This window comes from Primulina tabacum, chromosome 5 (assembly GCF_025594145.1).
Source record: "Primulina tabacum isolate GXHZ01 chromosome 5, ASM2559414v2, whole genome shotgun sequence".
Classification (NCBI taxonomy): domain Eukaryota; kingdom Viridiplantae; phylum Streptophyta; class Magnoliopsida; order Lamiales; family Gesneriaceae; genus Primulina; species Primulina tabacum.
The window spans coordinates 6,724,560-6,751,819 of record NC_134554.1 but is presented as its reverse complement, the minus strand read 5'-3'; the positions used below and the strand labels follow the sequence as shown (position 1 = coordinate 6,751,819).

At 33.8% G+C, this 27,260-nt stretch overlaps 3 protein-coding genes across 6 annotated transcripts; 1 reads left to right on the top strand and 2 right to left on the bottom strand.

Annotated features, from left to right (window-relative positions):
* The first annotated feature begins 799 nt into the window (after nucleotides 1-799).
* LOC142545999 (uncharacterized) lies at nucleotides 800-4,851 on the top strand. 3 transcript variants are annotated; one of them, XM_075653469.1, is made up of 6 exons: nucleotides 818-959; nucleotides 1,514-1,798; nucleotides 2,481-2,698; nucleotides 3,317-3,550; nucleotides 3,720-3,871; nucleotides 4,079-4,851. In XM_075653469.1, exons 3-6 carry the CDS (start codon nucleotides 2,526-2,528, stop codon nucleotides 4,267-4,269), a joined length of 750 nt encoding a protein of 249 aa, XP_075509584.1. In that variant the 5' UTR covers nucleotides 818-959; nucleotides 1,514-1,798; nucleotides 2,481-2,525; the 3' UTR covers nucleotides 4,270-4,851. The 3 variants fall into 3 exon arrangements, with proteins under 3 accessions (XP_075509583.1, XP_075509584.1, XP_075509582.1); XM_075653468.1 differs by lacking the exon at nucleotides 1,514-1,798 and having other exon boundaries at nucleotides 800-959; XM_075653467.1 differs by lacking the exons at nucleotides 818-959; nucleotides 1,514-1,798 and adding an exon at nucleotides 1,805-2,354.
* LOC142545998 (uncharacterized) lies at nucleotides 4,752-8,640 on the bottom strand. Its single transcript, XM_075653465.1, is given in 6 exon segments — nucleotides 4,752-5,081; nucleotides 5,273-6,870; nucleotides 6,873-7,115; nucleotides 7,183-7,359; nucleotides 7,676-7,779; nucleotides 7,912-8,640. Coding segments are annotated over 6 exon segments (2,445 nt in total). The 5' UTR covers nucleotides 8,082-8,640; the 3' UTR covers nucleotides 4,752-4,928.
* Nucleotides 8,641-21,621: 12,981 nt separating this feature from the next.
* On the bottom strand, nucleotides 21,622-27,194 carry LOC142545997 (glycosyltransferase BC10-like). 2 transcript variants are annotated; one of them, XM_075653463.1, is made up of 11 exons: nucleotides 26,802-27,194; nucleotides 25,364-25,861; nucleotides 24,893-24,991; nucleotides 24,153-24,253; nucleotides 23,982-24,053; nucleotides 23,529-23,619; nucleotides 23,176-23,256; nucleotides 22,492-22,551; nucleotides 22,268-22,390; nucleotides 22,129-22,167; nucleotides 21,622-22,048 (listed from the first exon to the last, which is right to left on the bottom strand). In XM_075653463.1, the coding sequence occupies exons 2-11, from the start codon at nucleotides 25,757-25,759 to the stop codon at nucleotides 21,908-21,910; spliced, it is 1,203 nt and encodes a 400-aa protein (XP_075509578.1). In that variant the 5' UTR covers nucleotides 25,760-25,861; nucleotides 26,802-27,194; the 3' UTR covers nucleotides 21,622-21,907. The 2 variants fall into 2 exon arrangements, with proteins under 2 accessions (XP_075509578.1, XP_075509579.1); XM_075653464.1 differs by lacking the exon at nucleotides 26,802-27,194 and adding an exon at nucleotides 26,370-26,785.
* Nucleotides 27,195-27,260: the final 66 nt, after the last annotated feature.

Genomic DNA, 27,260 nt, shown 5'->3' with positions numbered 1-27,260 from the left:
TTTGTTTAGAGTCGTCTTAACTCTACTTCAATTTTTAATTTGATTGATTAAGCGGAACACTATCCAGGTTCATCACTTCGTTCTCAAAGTATTATTTTACCATTGACTTGAAAAATTCTTCGATCATTCCATTTCAATTCAATGGCACCATACGAATATATTTTCGCGTCCGATAGACTTAAGATTTTCGGAAAACAATCAGAGACGAGATTATTGGCTTGAAAAATTCTTTCATCATTGCATTTCAGTTCAATAGCACCATACGAGCATACTTTCACGTCCGGTATACTTAAGCTTTTCGGAAATCACTCATAGATGAGAATTGAATAAAAATACTTGTTTCTCATGTTCAAATTATATTCTCAAAATTTGCTTGTCACGCCAAAAGTCAAATTACCAAGGTCATAGACGCTTAAAACAAAGAGAAACAAATACAATAAAATTTCTTAAGAAATAAAAACAAAATCTAATAATTTGATTTACTATACGGAAAAAAATACACATACCGCATGCTTTAATTTACCAGTGTTTATTATGGTATAGCTTTTGATTTTTTTTAACTTTTTGTTTAAATCTATTGGTTGTATACATTTTTGTAAAATAAAAAAATTCGATTTTAATATATTAAACTATCACTAATTTTTTTGAAATGATAAGCTAATTAATTTAAAATTTTAAAAATTCCATTTTTTAATCTTTTTAATCATAATTTAATATGGGTAATTAATTTCCTCTAGATGATGAATTTCACATGTGGCAACTGGCAAACTTCTATTGGCTGTGTCGCAGAGGCCATGGAAACCAAATAATATAATATAATATAATAGCAAAATATAAATAACAAATAAATGATTAAGCCTCGTCGAATCCACAGTCCGGAATTTGCAATGGCGGAAGGGCACGAATCCCAGTCTTCAAAGCCGTCTTCCGATCAAGACTCCGCCGACAAGAAAACCCAGGTGAGGTTATTCATCCTTTTTGAGCTGCAATTGTTATACATCCTGGTGTGTATTTTTCTGTATAAAGCTTGTCAGTGGATGCATTTGTTGTGCTCCGGTGGGGGGTTTTCTTGGCATACGTCGTGTGCTTGATTCGTGAAGTTTTGTCGAAATGTTTGTTTGTAGAGTTACATTTGCTTATCTTTTCCTTTGACGAGATCATAATCGTGGGACCTAAGGGAGTGGGGGATCAAAAATTTTACTGTTTTTTTACATTGGATTTTAAAATTATTAATCTTTTAGGAAGCCAGGACGGTGGTACATGTACGAGAAGGAAGTGAAAAGTGTGTGCAGTGGGATGTCAAAATAATGTCTACTTGAAATCTTAGATGACTAAGGAATCCATGAAACATAGTTTTGAGTTGATGTGAAAATATTTTCCAACGGGGAAAGCAAAGATCTAAAATTAGTTCGTCAAATATTGTTTCAGTTATTGTATGTTTTGTGTTTATCTGGGAAATTGCGAGTATAAGATATACTTATGATTTCCTTATAAGTACAACTTCGTGTTGTAGATCTGAAACTGTTGCGGGAAAAGGATGCGCTTACTTCGAGTGAATCATAAGTGTTATCTCGTTGAGTGAAATTAATGTCCCCAGCTGCATTGTGAATCTTGGATAATGCAAGAACGTGTTCAAACCTGGTCAGGCTTGTAATCCAAAAGAGTAGGAAATTCAAGGAGGTTGATGCTGGGGTAGTTAAGATGGGTGATTTACATAAGTGGGGAAGTATAACTACTCTTCTTGTTTGGAACTTTTCAAATCCATGAGCTAAGTTTCAAGTAACAACAATGTTGACCGGTAAGAGTGATCGCTTGTCCAAAGGATTTTGACAAGTGATATGGAATTATTGTTTTCATCCGAAGTTTGGTCGATTTGATGTTTATAACATTCTTCACTTTGGAAGAGTAGCTGTAAGACCTTGCAGATGCAATTGCTTTCTGAATTTTTAACTTCCTCCTCTATTGGGTCAAAGAACCTTGTAAATTGAAATTATGAAGTTGATGATTTTCTCGTATGGATACCTAGGGATAAAAGAATATTGGATAGCTTAAAGCCTTAATGAACAAGAGAAATCATTATCAAGTGATACTGGCAGTTGTACGCACAATAAATTATCAAATTAATTTCTAAGCAAAAGAAGTGTTCTACACAATATGAAACATACTTACCTTCTCTTGCATCCTGTATGAACCTAGAAATGAATTCAAGAGCTGTAATAGTTCTTTATAGTGAGATTTCTAATTTACTATGTTCTTTTTCCTCCAATCATGGATACCCGCATCTGTCATTTTGTGTTTGCGATCAAAAGCAATCTGTGATTACACCCTTGAATGCAGAAGCTAAATATTATTTTGTGAGTGCCTGAATATAAAATTACTCAAATAATTTTCTCCAGTCCAGTCAAGACTAAAAATTGCACCTCGTGTGTGCATCTTCCTTAATATCTAACTTCCGGTTTAATCCCCTGTCACTGTCACAGGTACCAACCGTTGGTAGCCTAAAATCTCAAAATGGAAATGTTCCAATGTTTCCAATAATGTTCCCTGCGCTAGTCCCAGGGTTATTCCCTCCTCAGCAGGATCAGGAGCTGATGAATCGCGGGCCTGGCCTATATGCTGTTCCGGTTCTTCCATTTATGCAACCTATCATCGGGTTTCCTTCCAACACTCTCATCCCCTTTACATACAATATCCCTACGTGAGTATTTCATTTTTTTGGCATGAGTTTTAGTCTTTTATTTTGCTGCATAATTTTCTTTTATTTTGCTGCATAATTCTCTCTCTTTACAAAAAAAGAAATCGATGCGACATAATTTGTTATTTGTATTATTGTTTATCATTTTTAACTGGCTTGTCATTTATTTTGTTTACTGCGATGGAGCAGTCTCCTAAGCTTTACCATATCAGCAGACTTGAAGTTAGCCATACCTTATAATTAGAAATCCCTTTATTCTTGGCCCGTTGTAGAAGAAATATGAGAAGTTAACCTTAGCACACTTATTGGAATTTTTTGTGCATCAGTAGTCTGCAATCTTATATGTGTTGTTTGTAATATCTATGATATGACCTTTAATTTAGTAAAACTTGCCATTACACGGAGTAAGCACTATTCAGACATATGCTAAAGAGTGTTATGGATTTTCGTACATTCCATTGGCCTTCCTCTGACCCTGTCCAAATGTCAAATTGAGTCTCTACTGCTTTGGTTAGGTCTAACTTGTTTGTATAAACTGAATTTCGATTAGAAACGATAATTTAGTTAGAGAAGTGGACTCAATTTTTTCCCCCACTTTTTTATTGGAAATGCCTGTATCAGGGAACGTAGTTTGCCAGAGACGAGAGAGATGGGCAGAGAGCAAGTACAAGGTGTGGAGCAACAGCAAGAAGAGGCTGGACCTCAAAGACAAGTTGTTGTTCGGAGGTTTCAAATTGCCATCCACATTGATGTATTTCTAATTTTGAAGTTGGCGGCAGTAATTTTCTTGTTTAACCAAGATGGATCTAGACAGAGACTTACTCTCCTTGTATTTTTGGCTTCACTTGTTTACCTGTAAGTAGTTGAGAGTAATTTATGGTATACTCTTTAATTTATCCACGATCTATCTACTTTTTTCTGTGTACTTTATATTGAATTTGTACTCGTTATCCGTCGCTCGCTTATGAATCAATATCTAGTTTTACAACTTGAGACTTTACTTTTTCTTTCTTCGATAATGCAGTTACCAAACCGGGGCCCTTGCACCAGTTATTAGGTGGCTTTCTCAAGGAATGAGAAGGGCAGCTGCACCTCCCCAGCCGCCCAGGGCAGGCGAGCAGGCAGACAATATACCTGCTGGGGCAGCACATGGAAATGAAAATGCTGGCATGGCAGGTAAACCCTCCATTGTTCGTTTCTTGTATTTTTGATTTTCGATGTTTTTCTCAAGTCTCGAAAAGCATATGATGCAAGATTGCTATTTGAAAACGAGTTCGTTTTTGCCGATTCTTTTAAAATTTGATTCACAGGTTGCGTATGTTTCGGAAATATTATGTGGGGGATTTTAAGTTTTGTCTCTGACGTGATATTTCTTCGTGGCAGAGGAGCAACTTGAAGGTGAGGATGAGAATCGACTTGCCAACGATGGAAATAGGGTTATCGAGAATGAGAATGCGGCAGAAGCGGGGCAAGGGGAGGTTGCTAACCGTTGGTGGGTGATTGTAAAGGAAATACAAATGATTGTGTTTGGTTTCATTACTTCACTTCTCCCTGGCTTTCACGATGTAGATTAGGATGTGAAGTATGGAGAGCCCAAAAATGCTGGTCAAATAACTTACCTTGGTTACAGTCGGAACAACCGTTTATACAAATGTGTTTTATTGCATGATTGCTGAATATATTTCATTCTCGTGTAACATTTTCTCTTTTTTTTGTTTTTTGTTTTGGTAAGAATACGTAATACTTTAGGTACTTTGAGAAATTCTCATCAAAGTCAGAATCCGGAAAATCACAGAAAATAGCTTTTAAATTCTGATTCAAATATTCTGTATAAAATTACAAAAATGTTATGTTATTTTATTTAAACATAGAACATAATTTTTCTTTTAAAAAGTGGCATTTAATAAAGCACTGTTCAGTACCAAGTTTTATCATAATATTCATTTTCTAAATCCAGCTTGGTTCTTATTTTCCTTTAGAACCCGTATTATTAGTAGCATAATGCATTATATAAAAACTGACTCGGGTCTTTTTGGCTGCAGGAACAAAAACAATCGCAGAAGCTCATTCTTTTTACTTATTAGATGGAATTTGTACATACATGGATGGCTGTCTATAATACAATCAAAATTCGAAGTTCACGCAAAAAAAAAGAATTGGAATCGTGGGGCAGTTTTAAATCTACTCTACTCGAGAGAGAAGCGGTGGCAACATCAATGGATGCATAACACAATCACATCTCAGATAAAAGATTGCTGATTTTTCTAAGCTCTTTCAGTGCAGCCATGGCTGTCACTTGTCCTTTCCCAACGAGACCGTTCTTTGAGAAGTTATCCAAAGATCCCATTTGATCACGGTGATCATGTGGCAAAATTGATTCGATCACCTGCAAGATCCATATGAACAAGTTCAAGATTGATGGAATGTCAAATTCTAGAACCGACAATTCTGCTGTGTCATAGATACATGCATTTGACAACTTCATTTGATTCTGAGAAAATAAAAGTTTTTCGAATTTAAGTTTCGACCCCATCAATGTTCTGGTTATGCCACTATATGTAATATAAATTGTTGTACCTGAATGTTCTCCAGCATGGATTGGCCAAGATTTCTCAAGCTAACCATCACATTCTGATCAACTGTCTTGGCCTTGCTTGTTTGAGAAGATCCATCAAATGCATCAGCTGTTGAAAAGTCATCTACATTGTTCTCACTATTTCCACCGTTGCTAGTTTTTGCATCTTCGGGTGCACTTTTTTTCTCAGAAGTTCCCTCACCAGCAGTTCTCCCGAACTTCCACAACCATTGGAATTTACCCGATATAGGCTTTCTCTCCATGCGTGGTGCAGATTTTCCAATGGAATCTTTGTTTTCTGTACCCTTCGAAGTGAGAGCATCCAGCGGATCAGAAATGGGAAGTGGAGGCGACTCTTGGTCATTCCAGCATGACTCAGAGTCATTATATTTAATAATAACAATGGATGAGTTTGATGCCACACTACTTCCTGATTCGATTCCTTGATCGCTATTTGCATGAGTAGGACTCGGTGGAGATGAAAAATTGGAAGAAGTTTCTTCACTCCTGCTATCACTCGAATCATTGCTTGAGTTCTTTTCATGAAGATCATCGAGTCCATTAACCTCAACAGGATCATGATGGATCATATTTGTACGAGCTTCGGTTTCTTTACCTTCATCTAAACCAAGCTGCCGCTCCAGATTCTCCAATAAACTTCTCCTAACCGATGGCTTCGGTATTTTAATTACTTCATTTTTCTTTGTGGGGGAAGGATCAGATTCAGTTCGGGACAGGCGTACTCTTACCTTCTCTGACCAACCATTTTTACGGTTTGGGACTTGTTTTACCACAGAATCTTGCTTCTGTTCCACTTCCTTGTGCAAAACTCTCCACCTCTCTTCCCAATAGCTCTCGCGCACCATATTCAGAGGTGTTATAGGAGAAGCGGACGAATCTAGAGAAAGGCTATGACCCCTGGGGTTTGTAGACTTTCTTGAATCATATAATCCAGAATGAACTATAAGGGAGTTTGAATTGTTCGCTTCAACTGCCAGTTCTTGCAAGGTTTTTGCCTTTTCTACGAGCTTCACAAGATTTACGGTATCCGAAAAATTCAACAATCGCTGAAGACAGGTAGTAGCATTTTCAGTGGCAAGCAATGAAGATCTCAAGTTAAGTATCACCGAAACTGCAAGAGCAGAAATGAATCCGCCCCTAGACGAACAGAGGACTCCAGAATAGGAGTCTGCATTAAAGTCAGTTGCTTTGTCAAACTTGGTATTTTCATGGGAAAAGATTTCGTCCCAGATCACCAAAAGGTCTTCCAGAGAAAATTCGCGTCCAAACAGCACCCGTAGCCAACGGAGAGCAAAATATTGGGGTTCAACCCCTAATTCAACAAGATGGCTATGAAGAGATGAATCAACAATGGAAAGTAAATGATATAGTGCACCAGAAGCTTCAATTACCGGCGGAATTCCGGTATTGGAACTGTTAAAAGGTAAAGGAGAGAAAAACTCGGCCATGGCAACGGCACCTCCAGCACCGTTCATTAAGGCATCAAACATAGAATAGGCGTCATGTTCCATAAATTTCTCTGATATTACGATTCCAAGCTCACCTTCTGCACCATAGGCGTCTGTTAATAACACAATGTTTGCATCTCTGGATCAAGTTCACTGAGACTACTAGATTTTGCAGAATTCTTTTCGAACCCATTCCAATTTTCTGAGGATTTGGAGAATTTCTTAAAATCAAACTTATAAGTCAAGTCATTTTCATGAAATGAAAAGCCATCAAATTTATCAGCAAAGTGGTCTTCATGAGCTTTTCTCACTTCTGAGACAAGTTTGGCATCAACATGAAGAACATACAAAAGTGGGGCCAGTAGTTCGTGCGTTCCTGTAGAAAACAAAACAACTTTCCAGGTTTGATACAAACAAAGAATGCAAATCAATAAGTTGCCTACCTTGTCTGTAACCATACTCCGGATGTCTAAGGCACCAAAGCAACAGCATTCGCCTCAACATGCCTTGGCATTCAGTTGTCTGGAAATAGCTGCCTCTTTCAGGATACAAACGCGCCAAATCTTGATCGACCATTCTTTCCAGTTCAGCATTTTTGAAAAAGCGACCCCACATGCTGTCTGCAGGACCAATAACATAGCTTGAGATACGGCAATTTGAGTTCCAAGGGAAAAGAAAAAAAGGAAACCTCTTAATAATCACTCTCAGGTTCTTGACAAGAGTGATTGTGAAAGCTCAGGCAATAAACTCTCGTCAGATTAAAATCATACAGCAGAAGTTGGAATAAGGAAAATCTTCAAATAGAAATAATAGACAGCCAGGCAGCAAGAGAATTTATAAAAAAGACTCTATTCTATAATATGTAGAATATAAAAGGGAAATTCACCCCTAAGTTGTTGAAATCCTAGTTTTTTAGGGAATAAAATGAAATCAGACCTGGGTTTTGTGAAAGGGGATTGTCCATGACAAGATCAGGAGAACTGCTTCCATCTTTTGGAACATGTGGATCAACCAGGAGTTGTCTCCTTAAAGCAGCATACCTAAATCATAGATCAAATCCAAGCATCGATTTCATGAACTGTCCACGAATGAAACAAAAAGCAAAAACAAGCTGGAAAGTGACACAGAACCTTAACTTACGGCTTAAATACAAAAAACAAAAAAAAAATCACCTTCTGCGAGAATTGGCGGTAACCCGGCGAAGATCATCGATGGATGAAGGAGGAGAAGAGGGTAAAATCCCCAAATCTACGCGCCATTGGACCCCTCTGAGATCTCCAAACCGACGTGAACCTCTGGAACCCGACACCGTTTCAGGTATCTCCACCGTAACCTCTGTCATGTGTAGTTTCTCCACTCCTTTTTCTAGTTTTTCTTTTTTCACAACAATTTAGCTGAATCTCTCAATGACCCACGTTAAAAAACCAATCAAGATCATTTCTAAATACACCACAAGAATAGAAATTGAAGAAATTATTGGCCGAAAAGGCCGGGAAAATCGATCCGAAGGTTCAGAAACTGAGAATTTATTCCAAAATCTGTAAAATCCTCAAAGACCCAGCTGCCCTAAACTCATCAAGATCACGTATACCTCAAAAAGACGGAATTTTTACGAACCTAAGACCAGAAAAATGGAATCTTTTTTTAACTCAATAATTGAAGGGCATGAGGCGAACGGGATTATATACCTCAACAAGTCAAAATTCCGGCTGTTGAAAGAAAAATCAACGATACGATAGAGGAAATTCAGCCAGAGAAACCGAAGTAGGGAGCGAGAGAGAGAGGAGGATGAATGGAAATATGCTTCTGCTCTTAATCCCACCAATCAATTATAAAGCTTTTTCTCCACTTTTTCCCTTTGCTGCATATTAAAATTTTGTTTTCTTTGCTAACAAAAATGAAGATAATGTGGTTTTTCTTTCTTTTAAATAGAAAATACAATATAATAATATAAATAATCATCCTTTATTAGGATATATATATTATTTTATTACGATCAACTTGTCAAATTAATAAAAAAAATTAATATAATTTTGACAGCAGCTTAGCAATTAAGAATGTAGTTCTATTCTAAAATATAAGAAAAAAAAGTACAAATGTTTTTGTTAATAAAGATACAATATAATACCATAAATAATATTCACTTCATCCTTCATTGGGATAATAACTTTTTGTCTTTACTAATTGGTATCTTATTTATATTATTATTACTCTAATTAACTATCCAACATCGAAAATCCTGCACTTATTTCCTCCATTAATTTTTAGTCAATTCTGTATTAGTCAATTCTATATATATATATATATATATATATATATATATATATATATATATTTTGAACATCAAATTTATTTATTTATTTATTTATTTAAACACTGAAAATTTTCAGGAAACAGGGACAAGAGAAATTGCTGTCACATTTATTGCAAAAAGGTTTCCAAGAAATTGAAAGGACTTTTACAAGGATAGAAAGGATATGGTAATTTTGGTCATTTCAAATTAATCAATTTCGATTTTTCATTTCAAATTAATCAATTTCGAATTTTTATTTTTTTTGCAACATATGAAAAATAAAATTATTTCATTTCAAATGCATGTATAACCATGTAAAATTGAATATATTTGTAAATTATTGACACGATAATAGAATAATATATGAAAGCCATCCTGAATGACGTGGAAAATACGTGTCATTCTCATCTTTTTTATTTAAATTTTACGGTCTTCGGCAACAAACCATGCACTGGTCCAAACCTTTGATTAATTTTTTTTAAAAAAATCTAATATATAATTGTTGAAAAATATATTTAAAATGAGTGTATTGAATATTTGAATGTTGAATAATTTGAATGTTGAAAATAAGAGTTGTAAATATTGAAAATTAGTGTGTGATGATGTAGGTAATGATGTATTTTATTTTTGGATTATTTGTAAAGATTTCCTATAAATAGATCTCTCATTTGTGAAGAAAATCACAATTGAGTAGAGAGAAAAATATTATAAAGTGTGTAGTTTGGTAAATTTTGAGAGTTTGAGATTTTTACTTTTTACCATAAATTTTTACTTTTTCACAACACGTTATCAGCACGAAGCTCTAAAAGTCCTACATCCTTTTCCAAGCTCCAAACAGAAGAAAAAGGTAACAAAAGTAATAATATTTATTTTACTGTTATTTATTTATTGTGTATATATTTAATATATAATATAATGTTATTATTAAAAATAATAAAAATAAATTTTTCAAAAACTTGTTATAAATCCTGGGAGGATGTTAAGACGACATCCCACACTCCCGGTAAGGGATACGACAAGTATAAAAGCCTATAAGATTTTTAAACAAAATAACTTACGACACCTCATTATAATAATGTGATATGATATACATAATTATTTAAACATGATTAATATTATATTCACCATATTATTACCATAAAAGTATACAAATACATACATTTATTTTTTGTACACCAACGGTCATAAACGGTAACAAAACGGCTAGTTTTTGCCCTATAAATATCATCTCACAAACACATTCAATCACTCTAACTTTCTCTTCTTCTCTAAAAATTATTCTTCATCAAATTTTTCGAAGAAAAAAAGAAGATGACTTTCTCAAAGTTATTTTTAATTATTTTGGTTATCATACTCACGAGTCTTTTATTTATCGGAGAATATCCTCCTCGTGTGTTTTCTTTATTTTTACAAATACTCGTACTTGTTGTTTATCCATTACTTTGTATTGCAATATTCATTAACTAATAAACTATATCGTAATTTTTTTAGTACCACCATGTCAAACTTGGCAAAACTCGAATTCATTGCTCTTGATATCACGGAAAAAAATTATATGCCATGGACTCTCGATGTATAAATGCATCTTGAGTCATTGGGTCTAAATGAGACCATAAAAAAAATGGCATATCGACATCCCAAGAAAAGGCAAAAGCCATGATATTTTTGCGTTGGCATCCCATGGCTTTGTGGAAGGGATTAAAAGAAAGATTCGAACAAATGAATTTAGTGAGAAATCATCAGGCACGACCCACTGGTTCAACGGCATTTCCTGAAGTAAATGTCGTAAGCAAAAATGAATTTAAATCTGGAAACCAAAATCAAAGTTATAAACAAGATTTTGGTCGAGGACGAAATCGAGGTCGTGGTCGTGGATGTGGACGTGGAAGTGGTCGTGGTCGTGGTTGTGGTCGTGGACGCGGTCGTGGTTTTGAAAATAATCGAGATAGTTACTTTTATAACTCATCTCAAAAGAACGTCCAAAACCATCCACAGAAAAGGCATCATGAAAATATGAGTGTTAATGAGAATCACTCAAAAAGATATGAAAGTTCTTGTTTCAGATGTGGTACTCCAGGATATTGGTCCCGTATTTGTCGAGCCACTGAGCATCTTTGTAAACTTTATAAAGAATCATTAAAGGGGAAAGAAAAGGAGACCAACTTCACTGAACAAAGTGAACCTTTGAGTGATTCAACTCATTTTGATGCTGGAGATTTTCTGATTGATTTCTCAGACAATGATCAATTTGCTGGTGGAATAAATATGTAAAATATTTTATGTACCCATATGATAATGTTTTATTGTGTGCTATATTTTTGCATTTTATTGTCAGTAATTTTATTTCATTGCATATATTTTTTGAAGTTGAAATATGAAAAATACTATGAGCAAAGCTGAAGTTTGCATACCCGATAGTGGTACAACGCACACTATCCTCCGAGATAAAAGATATTTCTTGGAACTAAAACCAACAAAAACAAGGGTGAATACAATATCAGGTCCTGTAGACTTGATTAAAGAATGTGGTAAAGCACAATTTTTGTTAATTTTTGTTATCTAATGGTACAAAATTTTTTATCAATGATGCTTTATATTCACCACAATCGAAAAGAAATTTGTTGAGTTTTAATGATATATATTCACATGGGTATGATACTCAAACAATGAATGAAGGGAATAAGAAATATATGTGTCTTATCACATATAAATCAGGAAAGAAATATGTGATTGAAAAACTACCAATGCTCCCTACTGGATTGCATTATACACATATAAGTTCGATTGAATCAAACATGGTAGTTGATAATTCTTCAATATTAACCAATTGGCATGATCGATTGGGACATCCTGGTTCAACAATGATGCGAAGAATTATAGAAAATACACATGGCCATCCGCTGAAAGACAAGAAGATCTTTCAGAATAATAAGTTTCAATGTAAAGCATGTTCTCTTGGAAAACTTATTATAAGACCATCACCAGCCAAAATCCAAACTGAATCACCAATGTTTCTTGAACATATTCAGGGTAATATTTGTGGACCAATCCATCCACCATGTGGACCATTCAGATACTTTATGGTATTGATTGATGCCTCCAGCAGATGGTCACATGTATGTTTATTGTCAACTCGAAATGTTGCATTTGCAAGATTACTTGCTCAAATAATAAAATTGAGGAATCAATTTCCCGATTATACAATCAAGAAAATTAGACTTGATAATGCTGGTGAATTTACTTCCCAAACTTTCAATGATTATTGTATGTCTATGGGAATCATTGTTGAGCATCCTGTTGCTCATGTACATACACAGAATGGATTGGCTGAATCATTGATTAAACGTCTGCAAATGATTGCTAGACCAATGATTATGAAAACAAAGCTCCTTATTTCTATATGGGGACATGCAATTTTACGCTGCTTCATTAATTCGCATCAGACCAAGTGCATATCATAAATACTCCCCATTGCAGCTTGCATTTGGTAAAGAACCAGACATTTCTCATCTGAGAATTTTTGGATATATGGTGTATGTGCCTATTGCACCACCGCAACGAAAAAAAATGGGACCTCAAAGAAAGGTTGGAATTTATATCGGTTATGATAGTCCATCAATCATTCGATATCTTGAACCTCAGACAGGCGACGTGTTCACAGCACGTTTTGCTGATTGTCATTTTAATGAGGAAATCTTCCCAATGTTAGGGGGAGAACAGAAACATACCGAAAAGGAAATTACATGGCATGTATCATCATTGTTACATCTGGATCCAAGAACAAAACAATGTGAAAAAGATGTACAACAAATTGTACACTTGCAAAGAATAGCCAATCAAATACTAGATGCATTTGCTGACACAAAAGGGGTAACTAAATCATATATACATGCTGCAAATGCCCATTCTCGAATTGAAATTCCAAAGAAACAAATTGAAGATACTCATAATGTCATTAAACGCCTGAAGCGTGGAAGGCCAGTCGGTTCCAAGGATAAAAATCCTCGAAAAAGAAAATTTATAGAGAAACACGATGATCACAAAATAAAGAATGATGTTCCTGAAGAAACACGTGATGATCACAAAATAGAGAATGGTGTTCCTGAAGAAACACATGATGATGAAAATATTCTGTCAGAACCACAAACTGACGAGAATCATGAAATCTCTATCAATTACATTAATACTGGAAAAATATGGAACCGAAAAGATATAGAAGAAATTGATGATATATTTTTTTATAATGTGGCAATCGACATCATAAATGATAATGAAGATCATGAACCAAAATCTTTTGGTGAATGTAAATATCGGCAGGATTGGATAAAATGGAAAGAAGATTTCCAGGTTGAATTGGATTCACTAAATAAACGTAATGTTTTTGGACCTATAGTCCTTACACCTGAAGGTGTAAAACCTGTTGGATACAAATGGGTTTTTATTCGAAAGCGAAATGAGAAAAATGAAATAGTGAGATATAAAGCTCGACTTGTTGCACAAGGTTTTTCTCAAAGGCCTGAAATTGATTATGAAGAAACGTATTCTCCCGTGATGGACGCAATTACGTTTCGGTATTTGATTAGCTTGGCGGTATCTGAAAATTTAGAAATGCGTCTTATGGATGTTGTTACAGCTTACTTATATGGATCACTTGATAGTAATATATATATGAAAATCCCTGAAGGATTTAAGATGTCTGAAGCACAAAGTTCAAAACACATGGAATGTTATTCTGTGAAATTACAAAGATCATTATATGGGTTAAAGCAATCAGGTCGAATGTGGTATAATCGACTAAGTGATCACTTGATGAAAAAGGGATATGTAAATAATTCAATATGCCCTTGTGTTTTCATTAAGAAAACAACATCCGGATGCGTAATTATTACTGTATATGTTGATGATTTAAACATCATTGGAACGAATAAGGAAATTCAAGAAGTTGTGTCATACTTGAAGGAAGAATTTGAAATGAAGGATCTTGGAAAAACCAAGTATTGTCTGGGTTTACAAATTGAACAAAAAGAATGTGGAATGTTTGTTCACCAGACAAATTATACAGAAAAGATCCTTAAACGTTTTAATATGGATAAATCAAATCCTTTAAGTACTCCAATGGTTGTTAGATCATTAAACATAGAAAAGGATCCATTCCGACCATGTGAAGAAGATGAAGATATTCTTGGTCCAGAAGTACCATATCTAAGTGCTATCGGTGCCCTTATGTATCTTACAAATTGTACAAGGCCTGATATATTTTTTGCCGTAAATTTGTTGGCAAGATTTAGCACATATCCAACAAAGAGACACTGGAACGGAATTAAACATATATTCCGTTATCTACGAAGAACGACAGACTTGGGACTTTTGTATTCAAAAGATGCTAATCCAGGTATAATTGGTTATGCCGATGCTGGATACTTATCTGATCCACACAAGGCACGTTCCCAAACTGGATATGTTTTGACTCGTGGAGGCACTGCAATTTCTTGGCGTTCACAGAAACAAACGCTCGTAACAACTTCATCAAATCATGCCGAGATTATTGCACTACATGAAGCAAGTCGTGAATGTGTGTGGTTAAAATCAATGACCCAACATATCCAAATCTCATGCGGATTATCATTCGACGAGAAGCATGTGATACTATATGAAGATAATACTGCATGTGTTGCTCAAATGAAAGAAGGATACATAAAAAGCGACAGAACTAAACATATTCCTCCTAAGTTCTTCGCATTCACCAGGGAGCTTGAGAAGAATAAATGTATTGATGTTCGTCACATTCAATCAAGTGAAAACTCATCAGATCTCTTCACAAAGGCACTTCCTACGTCAATATTCAGAAAGCACATATATAATATTGGAATGCGCAATCTACGAAATTTGTGAAGAATTGTTCGTGTCAACATGAGGGGGAGTTTACGTGACTGCACTCTTTTTCCCTTGCTATGGTTTTTATCCCAATGGGTTTTTCCTAGTAAGGTTTTTAACGAGGCAGTATAAAAACACGTAATGAAGACAATCATTATGATCATCATCACAAGGGGGAGAGTGTTGAAAAATATATTTAAAATGAGTGTATTGAATATTTGAATGTTGAAAATAAGAGTTGTAAATATTGAAAATTAGTGTGTGATGATGTAGGTAATGATGTATTTTATTTTTGGATTATTTGTAAAGATTTTTCTATAAATAGATCTCTCATTTGTGAAGAAAATCACAATTGAGTAGAGAGAAAAATATTATAAAGTGTGTAGTTTGGTAAATTTTGAGAGTTTGAGATTTTTACTTTTTACCATAAATTTTTACTTTTTCACAACAATAATTAATTTTTTAAAAAGACAATCGTGTGCAAATAAGTTGTGACACACAAAAGAAATAATTAATATGTAACTAATTTTTGAAAAAATATTAAATTTAATAATAAAAAAAATACTTTACAATTTTAATCATGTATATCTATCTCTTTCTAGTTTGATTATTTAATTTGTCAAATTTCAATTTTAATTGCTATTTTTAAAAAATTGTATTGAAAGTAACCACGAATTTCAGATTAGGTATGAAATTGATATATAAATCCTCGATGCAATTTTTTCGTAAATAATTATAATTATATACAAAATGGTTTGATATTTATAATTGTTTTAACAAATTTAATGATGATGAATTATTGTTCAAAGTTGTATGATGTCGCTTTCCATTTAAAAATAATAATTAATATATTAATGCATGCGTGGAAGATACATCGCCTAATCGATCGTGAACAAAGAAACCAATCTCAAAATTTTTTTTGTTTAGTCGCATAATTTAATAGAATATTCATGGAATTTGTTTCTATGTAGGTTATTGAATCGTCGTCGGTGCCTCCTTTGATCTATATTCTTTAAAAAAATAACATATTAAATATTATCAAATAATGTTTCAATCATCGTATTGTTATATGCATGCATCCATCCATCCGTCGTCTTAACAAATTAAGCATGTCAATTATTAAATATTCTTGAAAAAACAGAAACTTTTGAGATTGTTTTATGTCACAATTTTGTGATGCATGTATTCAACTCGATTTAGCTAAGATATTACTTTTTACTAAACATATTGATCGGTTCGACACTTTTCGGGATATCTCATATGAAACTTATTCTTATTCAATATATATTTCATGTTGATGTTTTGGTTGAACAACAACATTCTATAATTTTAAAAACAACGAGAGTAATTTATGTAATTTATGTTGACTTGGGCAAAACCAATAAGTTTGGATATTATACCATCGAATATATTTTTAGTATATTATATCTCTCAAGTTTTGATGGAAGCTTATATATTTAATTCTATAAATGATCATTCTTGGGTAGTCAAATCTTGAAAATAATGCTTCTCAATGAATTAGTCATGTTACTGATCTATATAAAACTCCTATAAAACTATTTCACAAAAATTTATGTGAGACAATTTTATATGTCAATTTTATAATACAGATCTTCAACCCGATCCGATTTATGAAAAATATCACTTTTATGATAAAAATATTATTTTCACTTCAGTTATTGATCGAACTGACTCATCTTAGGAAGATAGATATGTGATATCTTCTCACAAGAGACATACCAAAGCTATTTTCATTAACAAGCAATGTGTAATAGTATTTTAAATGTGCAAAATATTAATTATATGACTCATTTTGAAATTTATAGATGTATCCATGAGTGAACAAACACTAAAAAACTTTAGGATGTGTTCCCTCGTAATTGTATTAAGTTTTGTGATTATCTGTCTGAAGATCATCTGCTAACTTAATCTGAAGGGGGTTTAAATTATTTTAACAAGAAGTACTACATAAATTGTAAATTCAATTGGTACAAAATGAACGAGAAGATTAAAAAAAATTAAAAAGAAAGAAACACATACTCTTCTTTTTTATTTATTTGAAGAAAAAGAAACATATACTTTTGAATGCATAAATGTGCGATAATTTTTTTCAAAAATATAAATATAAATAAAAGAGAAATGTGCAATAAATTCCAAGATTTGCTTTATCTCGTTGGGGTCAAAATGAAAATATGACTCCTACTTTCATCTCAACCTTTGAATTTTTTCAGTGGACAAATTTGTGGTGCAGCTATGTATTAGCTATCATTCCATATCCTAACAAATATGAGACAACAAATTGTAATAAATGCAGTGCCAAAATAAAATTATAAATTAATTTTTCTGTTTCTAATCTGTCGCAAATACAAACATAAAAGGGAAAATTCTAATTTATTTTACCTGTCAAAAAACCCATACTAGAATAAACAGTATTTTAAAATCACAAAATTTTAAATTACGGGTATATTTGTCTCGTATATATTTCGCTTTTAAGAGTTTTATATTTGCGATTTGAAAATACAATATATAAAAGAAAAAAAAAACTATTTATTTTATATAGGAGTCTCCGTGCTCTTCTCATTTTTTCTATAGATGATAGTAACGCGAGTTTCTAAATATAATACAAAAAATAACGTGGAAAAAGAGAGAAAACACATAAACACATGAGGCAAAAAGTGTGATTTTGTGTGCTCTTTTTAAATTTAGAGCAAAACAATACAAAAAATATAGCGTAAGCACGACAAATTAAAGTGTCACGATCAAATACTTTTAAAATTTTATTATAATTTTAACCATATCAAATACTTAATCAATAGATTAAATAACACACATATATATCATCGTACGTTTAAACATAGATGCGTAAAATTCAAAGTTCCGAACAATATAAAAGTCTAAAAATCGCAAAAAAATTCATTTTCTTAAAGATGTAATACGTACGCATAGACTAGCAACTCTTTCAAGTGGCGGGCAAAAAAAACCCAGCTATATTTTCAATTCATTAATCGATTTAGTCTTAATTATTGATGGTTGGCAATTGGCAATAAATAAATAAAGAAATATTCAAAATTCTTGAGAAGTATTGTTAAAATCCAGGCTGTCTTTCTGTCTGGAAATTGTACGAGTCCCACCGATTCTTCTTACAGACCTTGCGATGAGATTCGTTCTAATCTCCTCTGTCGAAATAGGTCCCATTTCATCATATAAATATATATATATATATATATATATAATATTTGATAATATAAATAATAATAATGTTGGTAACGTAATTGGATGTATCCACTTAACCATTATTAGAATTTAATTATTAATGACATCATAATTAATATTTATAATTTAAAAAGGAGATGACTGTGTTTTCTCGAATGATGCTACTAAGTTAGAACAAACTAATCCTCGTACAATTTTTGTTCAAAGTAACAAATTAAAGTATATATTTTTAATTTGATAGAAAAGCCGAGACGGCCACATCCCAACCGACAAGTTAAATGCCTCGTGATCTTATATGGTCGAGTAAACTTTTTACATTGAATTATTTGTTTATTTACTTGTTTTTTCTATCATCAATTATTTATTTAATAATTGATTATTATGGGAGAAAGCAATTAAAAATAAAACATTTTCGTGAAAATTTATTTCAAATTCATTAACTAGCTTTAATTATTTTACGAAGTTTTATTATCTGACCGTTGCACTTGACATAATTCCACGGCCAATTAATACTGAATTTATGTTGATTTTACGAGTTTCTAGTTGGTTATTTATTTCTTATTTTAAATGATTGAGTTTCAGTTTATTTTCTTGTTAATTGGTAGATTAACAACAAATTAAAGTATTTACTTGGAGTGATAGATCAGTGCTCAAGCTCAAATTATTTATGATTTTAAACCGATAATAAATATACAATAAAATGTTTGATACAATTGACTAAGATTACAATTAAATGATAAATGACGGTTTAACTTTTAAGTATGATCAATAATTATGGTCTTGTAGAGTAAAATTGAGAATGAGATTAAGTTTGATAAGTAATATGATTAATAAATTAATTTCACAAACTGGCATTTCTTAATCTTTATTTTTAAGAGATGATATGATTAATAAATTAATTTCACAAACTGGCATTTCTTAATCTTTATTTTTAAGAGATGATATGATTAATAAATTAATTTCACAAACTGGCATTTCTTAATCTTTATTTTTAAGAGATGATATGATTAATAAATTAATTTCACAAACTGGCATTCCTTTTTATTTTTTTTAAGATTTTAAAATTAAATAATATTTTACGATGTAGTTACTAAGTAATATGTAGCACAGATAATGCGTATGTTCTAAATCAGCCCCATAAATTTGGGATCGATCATATATTACACAAGTTAGAATTTAATTGTCGGCCAAGCGCAAAAAGTATTTTAATTGCTATTTGAAGCTATCTCCGGTCCGGCCACAATTTAGAGGAGTCGAAACGAGTTAAGTATGTCAGACCGACCGGTCTTGTATTAATTTGTTTCCATTAGTATCTCATTAATGGAAATTAAGATTTGCTAATTTCTCTTTAAATTTATTCTACAAAATTATTTCTAAATTTATTCTTCCTCATAACTATGAACATTTTAATAGTTTTTCCTATAGTTTTGAATGTCTTCCACTCAAATTTTAAAAATGAATTCAATAAATGTCTTGGTTTCCGTTGGATTGAGAACATTTCAAAAACAAAGCTTTTTCAGCTTTACTAATTTTGTCATATATTTATCTACTTATTTTTCTAACCACTCAACCGATCCCAATAAATGCATATTAGTAAAATGTTTAATGAAAAAATTGCATAATTTTTGTGTAAACCGTAGGCTAAAATATAGATATTGGTTTTTTTTTTATACAAAATATACAAGTAATATAAGGCAACTAAACACTCCATCACCTCGAGATAAATAATAAAAACTGTCTTTTTTAATAATAGAACTTAGAGTAAATCTCTTGTAAGACGATCTCACGAATCTTTATCTGTGAGACCGGTCAATCCTACCGATATTCATAATAAAAAGTAATACTCTTAGCATAAAAAATAATATTTTTTCATGGATGACCCAAATAAAAGATTCCGTCTCACAAAATACGACCCGTGAAACATTCTCACACAATTTTTTGTCTAGAACTTAATTATATCAAACTAAATGCTTTGCTATATAACTCACGTACAAGAATACGCATCAAACCGTATGATCATCAAGAACCAAATCAACCGACTCGGTTCTTCTATTAAACGACCTCTCCAATATAGTCTCCAAAATCGGTTTCCATGACCTCGAATTCGAACTTCCGTCCATTCCACCTTCCATGCTAACAACACCGATATTTCCTTCCGGCGAAGCCCGGTTCGGACTACTCATAGGTGGGGACCTAACCATGCTCCATCGATTTGGTCGTCTCATTGGTGAGGTACTAACCGGGCTTCCACCGCTCGAACAGGATGAACCTAGACTTTTCCTCGAACCGGACATGGACCCGTTATTCCGTGCCATGGAAGCTAGCTTCCTTGTTATAGGGGCTAAGTCCACGGGCGACACATTGGATCGAAAAAGTGAGAGAGGGAGCAAGAAATACACTCGGCCCAGCTCCAAAACAACGTCGGACTTTAGCGGTGTCGTGGCCGGGGACAGCAGCTGAGACTGAGTGAATAGAAAACTTTGTGCTGGCTTTCCTGTGAGTTCACTTACTGTGACCGGATAGTCCAACTCGTCGATGTAACCATTCAAATATATGATCTTGATTTTCTTGTTTCTTGATGATCTTTTGCAAGAAAAATTGCATCCCATTTTCAGTTTCAGCACTTTTTTTTTAGTTTTTATTAGTGATTAGTAGAAGTAGGTGCATCGGGTTGATTGATTGCCAATCAAAATCGACTCATTTGACTTGGAGAGTATTGGAGAAAAAAGTCAAGCAACACAAATTTAAGGAAATTTATTAGAATTAAAGAAGATAATTGAAAATCGAGTGATATTAATTCAATATATTAAAATAAAACAAATGATAGCAAAAGCTTGGATTGAAAAAGAAGCGCATGATTCATCGCCCTGATTTATTATTGTAATTTTGTAGCAGCCCAAATCAAGTGTGTTTTTTTAATTATTTACATCAAATCTCAACTTCTTTCTCAGTGTGACAGATTACATTATTTAATTATTTGATTTGACGATGGATTTCAAATGATATTTTTCTTAAATGAATTTGATTTCAACTAAAATATTATTGAAATTTTACAACATGATATATGGTGAATTCGAAATAAACTTTCATTTTGTTTGTACAAAGAAGATAAAAAATTTGAATGAATAAATATATTTAAAATTCATCAATCGAACACAAATTATTGCAACACGAAACAAAGCACATTTTCAAACATATCAATTATCGAAAGCGAACCCGCGGGACACCCTTTGAGAAGACTTTGAAGGGAAAAGACTAATTCATAGCCAACGCAAAGACAAAAATAAAAACTTTTGGAAGATTGATTGTGCCTGGGTAACACCCAAAGTACCAAAGTTTAGCAATTTCGTCACCAGAAAATTTTAATTTTTCAAGCTAGAAGTTTATCATAGAGATGTTTAAAAAATGAATGGATGAAAATACTGAGGTCAATCTATATTCCTCAACCTTATATTTCCATGCTCAGGCGAGGTCATTTCCATGAATGTTTAAACCACAAATATACATGCAAAAATATGCATTTCAATTTTCAATATCGCAACTTCGAATTTATATCAATATTCTTACACGAGGCGCCACTAGCCAACAGTAAATAGTGTACATATCAATGAATACAATATTGAACATTTCAGTCTCCGCCAGTTTCCTTTGAACTCAAAAATAACCCATTTTGGTAAGATCTTACTTCTAACACGAGGCGACGCGGAGTCGCTTTACAACAGCAGAAGCTACACAAGAAATGGGATGAAGGTGGGGATCGAATACAACCAAAGAATAAATACTCTGAGTCATGACACCAGTACACTAGATGTATAATTTGGGAAAAGTTGTAATAAATTTTCAAGAGTTTCGGGTGAAAATTTCCTCCCAAACAAATAACATGGCTGCAAGGTACCATTCCGCAAGCAAGGGACCGTTTTCGTTTCGCTCTACAGGTCAGAAGACGAACTTTTATCAGAATGTTGAGATAATCAGAACTCTAACTAAGTGTAAAGTTATAGATTTTCACCGGTTCCTCGCTTGTGATATGGGCACTTTCCACAATAGACTGCAAATAGAAGTTTTGGAAAGAAGTTTCAGGTTTTTCAGGTTTCCGAAAACTCAAAACAAAACCATGAATGTATGATGTAAAAACTCGATAGCCGTACTGTAAGATTTCTCATCAGCTCCAAGGTTATATCTTGTGCCTGGTACGATCTTGGATGCCACTTTCTTTCAGACCAATCAACATATGTTACCGACCAATTGGCGATTCCAGCAGGATCCAGCATCTGAATAGGAGAGGGAAGATTACACGAAAACAAAGATATAAAAAACCAGGAACAAAAATGAGGAAAACATCCGAGTAAGAACTTGAGAACAGAGGGCTCACATAGAAAAAAGTGGGTAGATAGTGTTCATCCGAGTAGCAGTTGCGTCCCTCCATGTCTGGCTGTTCAACGAAAAAGAAACAGAGCTGTATAATGAACTCACCGTGCGACACCCGCAAAATAATGGAGTTCGCAATTAGTAATTGAAATTTGGACAACTGGATAGAGATAAAATGCGGTCCATCATAAATTGGAAGGGAAATTTGTTTCAATCACGACTTGGCTGGTAACTCTCCTTGTCTCGTCACCTAATGAGTGTTAACTAAGCTTGAAATGTTGCTTCAGACCAACCCACACTCTTTCCAAGCTGGAATTTATATTTTCCAGGAGGTCACGAGAATGGTCAAAATGGGGTTCGTAATATCATTTTCACACCATCTCTTTTTCCAGATGAAAATTCAGATTTATAGCTGAATAATCTACTTCTTAAGAAGGATCATTAGGTTTCCGCCTTTTGCTAAAATAAAGAACAAGTCGTCGTGAAACTTGGGCACATTTCCCATTAAAGTGAGAATAAATGATAAACACATGAACCCACCACAATATAGATTATAATGTGTTTGAACCTTAGAAGAGTTTGAGTCCATCACCTACTTGTCCTCACCCTTGCAATAAGAAAGTATCAAGTAAAAATAATAATAATAACAAAGTGTACATTTCCTGTAAGAGAAACAAACTATGATCACCTTGCAATAATTCCTGAATTTTGTATAATAGAGATTATCAGCCATAACTACGATAGCATGCTGCCGCTTCATTGTGAACCACTGCATTATTTAAAACTAATGCATTGTCATAAGAGAAATCAAAGATATTGAGCACAATGAGTTAATGCTTGGATAATGAGACCAACTTCTAGATACTAAACTGCAGAGACATACTCCCCCCAAAAGTTTGTAGAAGAATCAAATTTGCCCCTGATAAACAACAATGTACTATCTTATCTCTTTTCTTTACCCATAAATTGATATTAAATTGTGTGGAATGAAAATCCGTAATGTGATAGATGAACAAACGAAACAAAAGATTATACCCACACCTGTGAACCCTTTCGGAAGTCTTTCTTCTCGACTTCAGGTAACATATATTCAATGTACCTCCCACTTCCATGTACACCAAGATCCTCAAAGCTGCAGAAACACGTCTCCCATATTTATATAAAACCAAAGAGAGATGTAAACTACCACAATGCTTAGTTCTTAAAAAAAGTCATGTAAATAAATGAATCTTATTTATTAATGATTAGACTGATCGTAGACATGTCACTTTTGTAATGAAATTACTCATGGTGCTAATAAAATCTAAAAATGGCTCCGTTTGATGTCCTTCTAAAGTTTAAAAAACAGTATCATAATGTTCATCCTTATTGAAGACATGTTCTTTATCTGTCACAAAAGTGGTTTCCAACGTGTTTATTCAAACCTAACCACAAAGTGTTCACAAAAAAAATCCCGCTAGAAAAAATGTGGCTACACCAAAAAAGTATACTTACCAATCTATGAAGCTAATATTTGAAGACATGAGATAGTTGTACACATAATCAAAATCACGAAGGGGTACGCAGCTGCAGCCCAAGAAAAAGTTTTAATTAGTTTATCACTGCATAAATGAGTTCCATAAACTTTGTGAAGATAAAATAACAAAGACACAATTATATGGCAACCTGTCGGAAAGTAACACAAAGTACTGATTATCTGGATCTTTGAGCGCATTTGCTAAAAGCCGCCTTTCAGCCTCAACCATGGAAATTTTCCCCCATTCTACCTGCAACTTTCAACCACTAATTAACCAGACAATTTGAAGTCTACCAACAGCAGCATAACACAGCATATTTACGCTTCCTATTAGAATTGTTTCATTTTGATTAGGAAATTGAGAAACTGGGAGTTTTGAATGTTCAAAATTTGTAGCCTGAGAAATAATAAATGTAATTAGCACGTGCAAAAAAACAAAGCAATTATACAGCTGTTGAGAAAATGAAACTGTTCCTGGTTTCTAAAAGAAGATCATATCGTTCACCAAAGAAAAAAGGGTGCACTAAACAACAGTAAGATAAATCTACAAGGAAAATGAACTTGGACATTTACATAGAATTCAACATTTAGGATAATCTGGACATGACATAAAATGGAAAGAATTATAAAAGTTTAGCTGCGAAACAATCATATGATCCCTCACAATTGATTCAACTCTAAATTAGAGAAACAAGGACAAAGTTAGGTCCAGTTAAGAGCATAGCAGGAACAAGAATCCCACCAAAGATTATATTTTGACATTCATAGGAAGAATGTGCGGATCTATAAAGATATTCACTTATTTGTTTTGCAATTTTTTCAACTCTTACAGCAGAATTACATGTAGCTTAGAATGCAGAAATCAAGAACCACAAAATGGGAAACCAACCTTGTCACTATGAATTTCCCGATTGATAAAATAACGGCTAAGATGCACGGGTTTATCCTTTGAGGCATGCACGTACACAGAGAACCTACCTTCATGCTCCTGCCAATAAAGAGAAATTTAAAAAACTGTATAGTAACAAATTGTCATATTCAACGGTGCAAAAAAGATCACTTCACATTGATAGGCATTCTCCCTTTATTTGAACAACTGCAGCATGATTTAAAATGGCAGACCATGGATGAAACTATCTATTGAATATAATTTTGTCAAGAATAAGCAGCAGAAATTTTGATTTCATCCAACAAATCAAACCAGATAACATTGGACAGAAGCACCAAATAAGCAAATTTGATGCATCCAATCCTTTGAAGAGACAGCATCTTTGCACAAGGCTTGATTAGGCTCATTTCAATAAAGCTGTAAGTGAGAGTTCGAAACCTATATTTCAGCATCAAAGAAAAAATAAAGTACCTGAAAAAACTTATCCCATAGTATCTCAAAAGGTAAAGCTCCAGGAGTCAGGAACAGGAAGGCTATTTTGGCATTCACAGATATAGTGAGAGGAATATTAAGAATATCTCTAATTACAACGCGAGATGCGATTTCATCGTCGGTGAGTTCTCTGGAGGGTTCTCTTACGAGTACAGGTGCAAGCCATTTTTGAAATGACTTGCAGCCATTAGACGTGAATAAATAACAAGGTGCGGAATTTTGAGGTGGATAAATATAGGCACAGACTAAGAACAAGCTGACTAGAGAAACCGATACAAGAATCCATGTTGGCTTCTTCAACTGACCACGCTGGCGAGGTGCAGTTAATAATCGCACTTCTTTCATGCCTAGACGCCATGCCTTAGCTGACTTCATCTGATGAATCCCAGGACACCAAAAATTCCGAAACACAGCCAATAATTCTAATGTCTCATCCTAAAGCATACCAGAAATATCGGATCAAACAAAAACTTGAACCTGCAGTGCAGAGAGATGTACTTTAGTTCTTTTGTTATTAACAAATTTTATCAATAATAAATAAATAAATATAGATGTACAATGGAAGGATAAGACATCCTTCTGATCAAACTTCCGAAACTATAGATTGACAGCCTACTTAAAAGATTTAGACTCCACACAAACAATGCACATCCATGATTCAAATGAACAAGATCGCACATATTTGACCACAGAAAATGGGTACTTTTATTTGCGAACAAGGAAAATCCATCTCAAACCTGATGCCCTACCGGGACAAATCAAAGAAATGGGAAGCACATTTCATATCATAGTTAAACATGAAACAATCAGTCAACAAAAAGTATTCAATCCAAATAGACAATAGATCAAAATTTTAAATATGTCCAAGATTCATTTAACAAAAGAGTGAAAGGAAAAATCTATAACGGCCTTCTGTATAGATCCCCTAAAGTTTGAAGCTAAAAAAAGCGCTCTCTGGAGAATTAAATCAATTAGTCTATAGTACCCAGTAACAATGGCGGATACAATTTCCTCAGCCGCCTCAAATAACAAGACTCGCCGAGATTCACGGCCAAGGAAGTCAAACGATCCGAGGAAAACAAAGTAATCCAAAAGTCAAACTGAACCAAATTCTGAATCAAGCCCACAAATCCAAAAACGCTCGAAATCGCTATTCCAGTCCATGCATCTAAACACACATACAACACACAGAATCAAACAAAACATCCCACCCCATCCTCAACTTCTGCTAACTCCCACAGCCGACCGAAAAAACACGACACACACACACGCGTAAACAAATGGAATACAGCCTCCCCGCAGCAGCATTGGAAACACACCCTTTCAAATTCCCACCAAAAAACGAGACAAAAAACACAAACCAAAAAATAAACTCAAACTTTCAAACACCCAGAAACTCTTCGATTCACAAGCCCACCTCCAAGAATGCGCTCCCACGGTGAAATCACCGAGCAACACCTCGACCCCAGTCAAACACGATATGAGCAGGCGAAGGAGGCCGGAGATTACAGCCTTGAGGCAGAATCATCTGCATATTTGTATATATACGTACGGCTGTGTATAAATAAATATTATTATGGTAAGTGTGTGTGAGATCTAGGACAAAAGAACCAATCAGGAAGCGAGTGTGAATAGTAAACGAGGGCCAAGAAATTTATAATCACACATAAATATCGTATGTAATCTGTATACAACCCGAGAGAAGCGCGGGGTACAGATGGGTTCACCCGTAATCGAAATTCGAAACGTAGATTGGATTTACCGCAGCGAAATTTCGGAGATGGAGAATTCGAAGCTGCGCGGTGTGTGTGTGTATTTGGTGCATATTAATTAATGCTGAAAATTCAAAGACTCGTAATTGGAAGAGAGGCGTTGG

Coding starts and splice junctions, on each gene's coding strand:
- LOC142545999 (XM_075653467.1), top strand. CDS start 2,187: ATGAACCTAGAAATGAATTCAAGAGCTGTAATAGTTCTTTATAGTGAG. Junction 2,699..3,316: donor TTTACATACAATATCCCTAC/GTGAGTATTTCA, acceptor TGCCTGTATCAG/GGAACGTAGTTTGCCAGAGA. Junction 3,551..3,719: donor TTGGCTTCACTTGTTTACCT/GTAAGTAGTTGA, acceptor TCGATAATGCAG/TTACCAAACCGGGGCCCTTG.
- LOC142545997 (XM_075653463.1), bottom strand. CDS start 25,759: ATGAAGTCAGCTAAGGCATGGCGTCTAGGCATGAAAGAAGTGCGATTA. Junction 24,992..25,363: donor TATGGGATAAGTTTTTTCAG/GTACTTTATTTT, acceptor CTTTATTGGCAG/GAGCATGAAGGTAGGTTCTC. Junction 23,620..23,981: donor AATATTAGCTTCATAGATTG/GTAAGTATACTT, acceptor GTGTTTCTGCAG/CTTTGAGGATCTTGGTGTAC.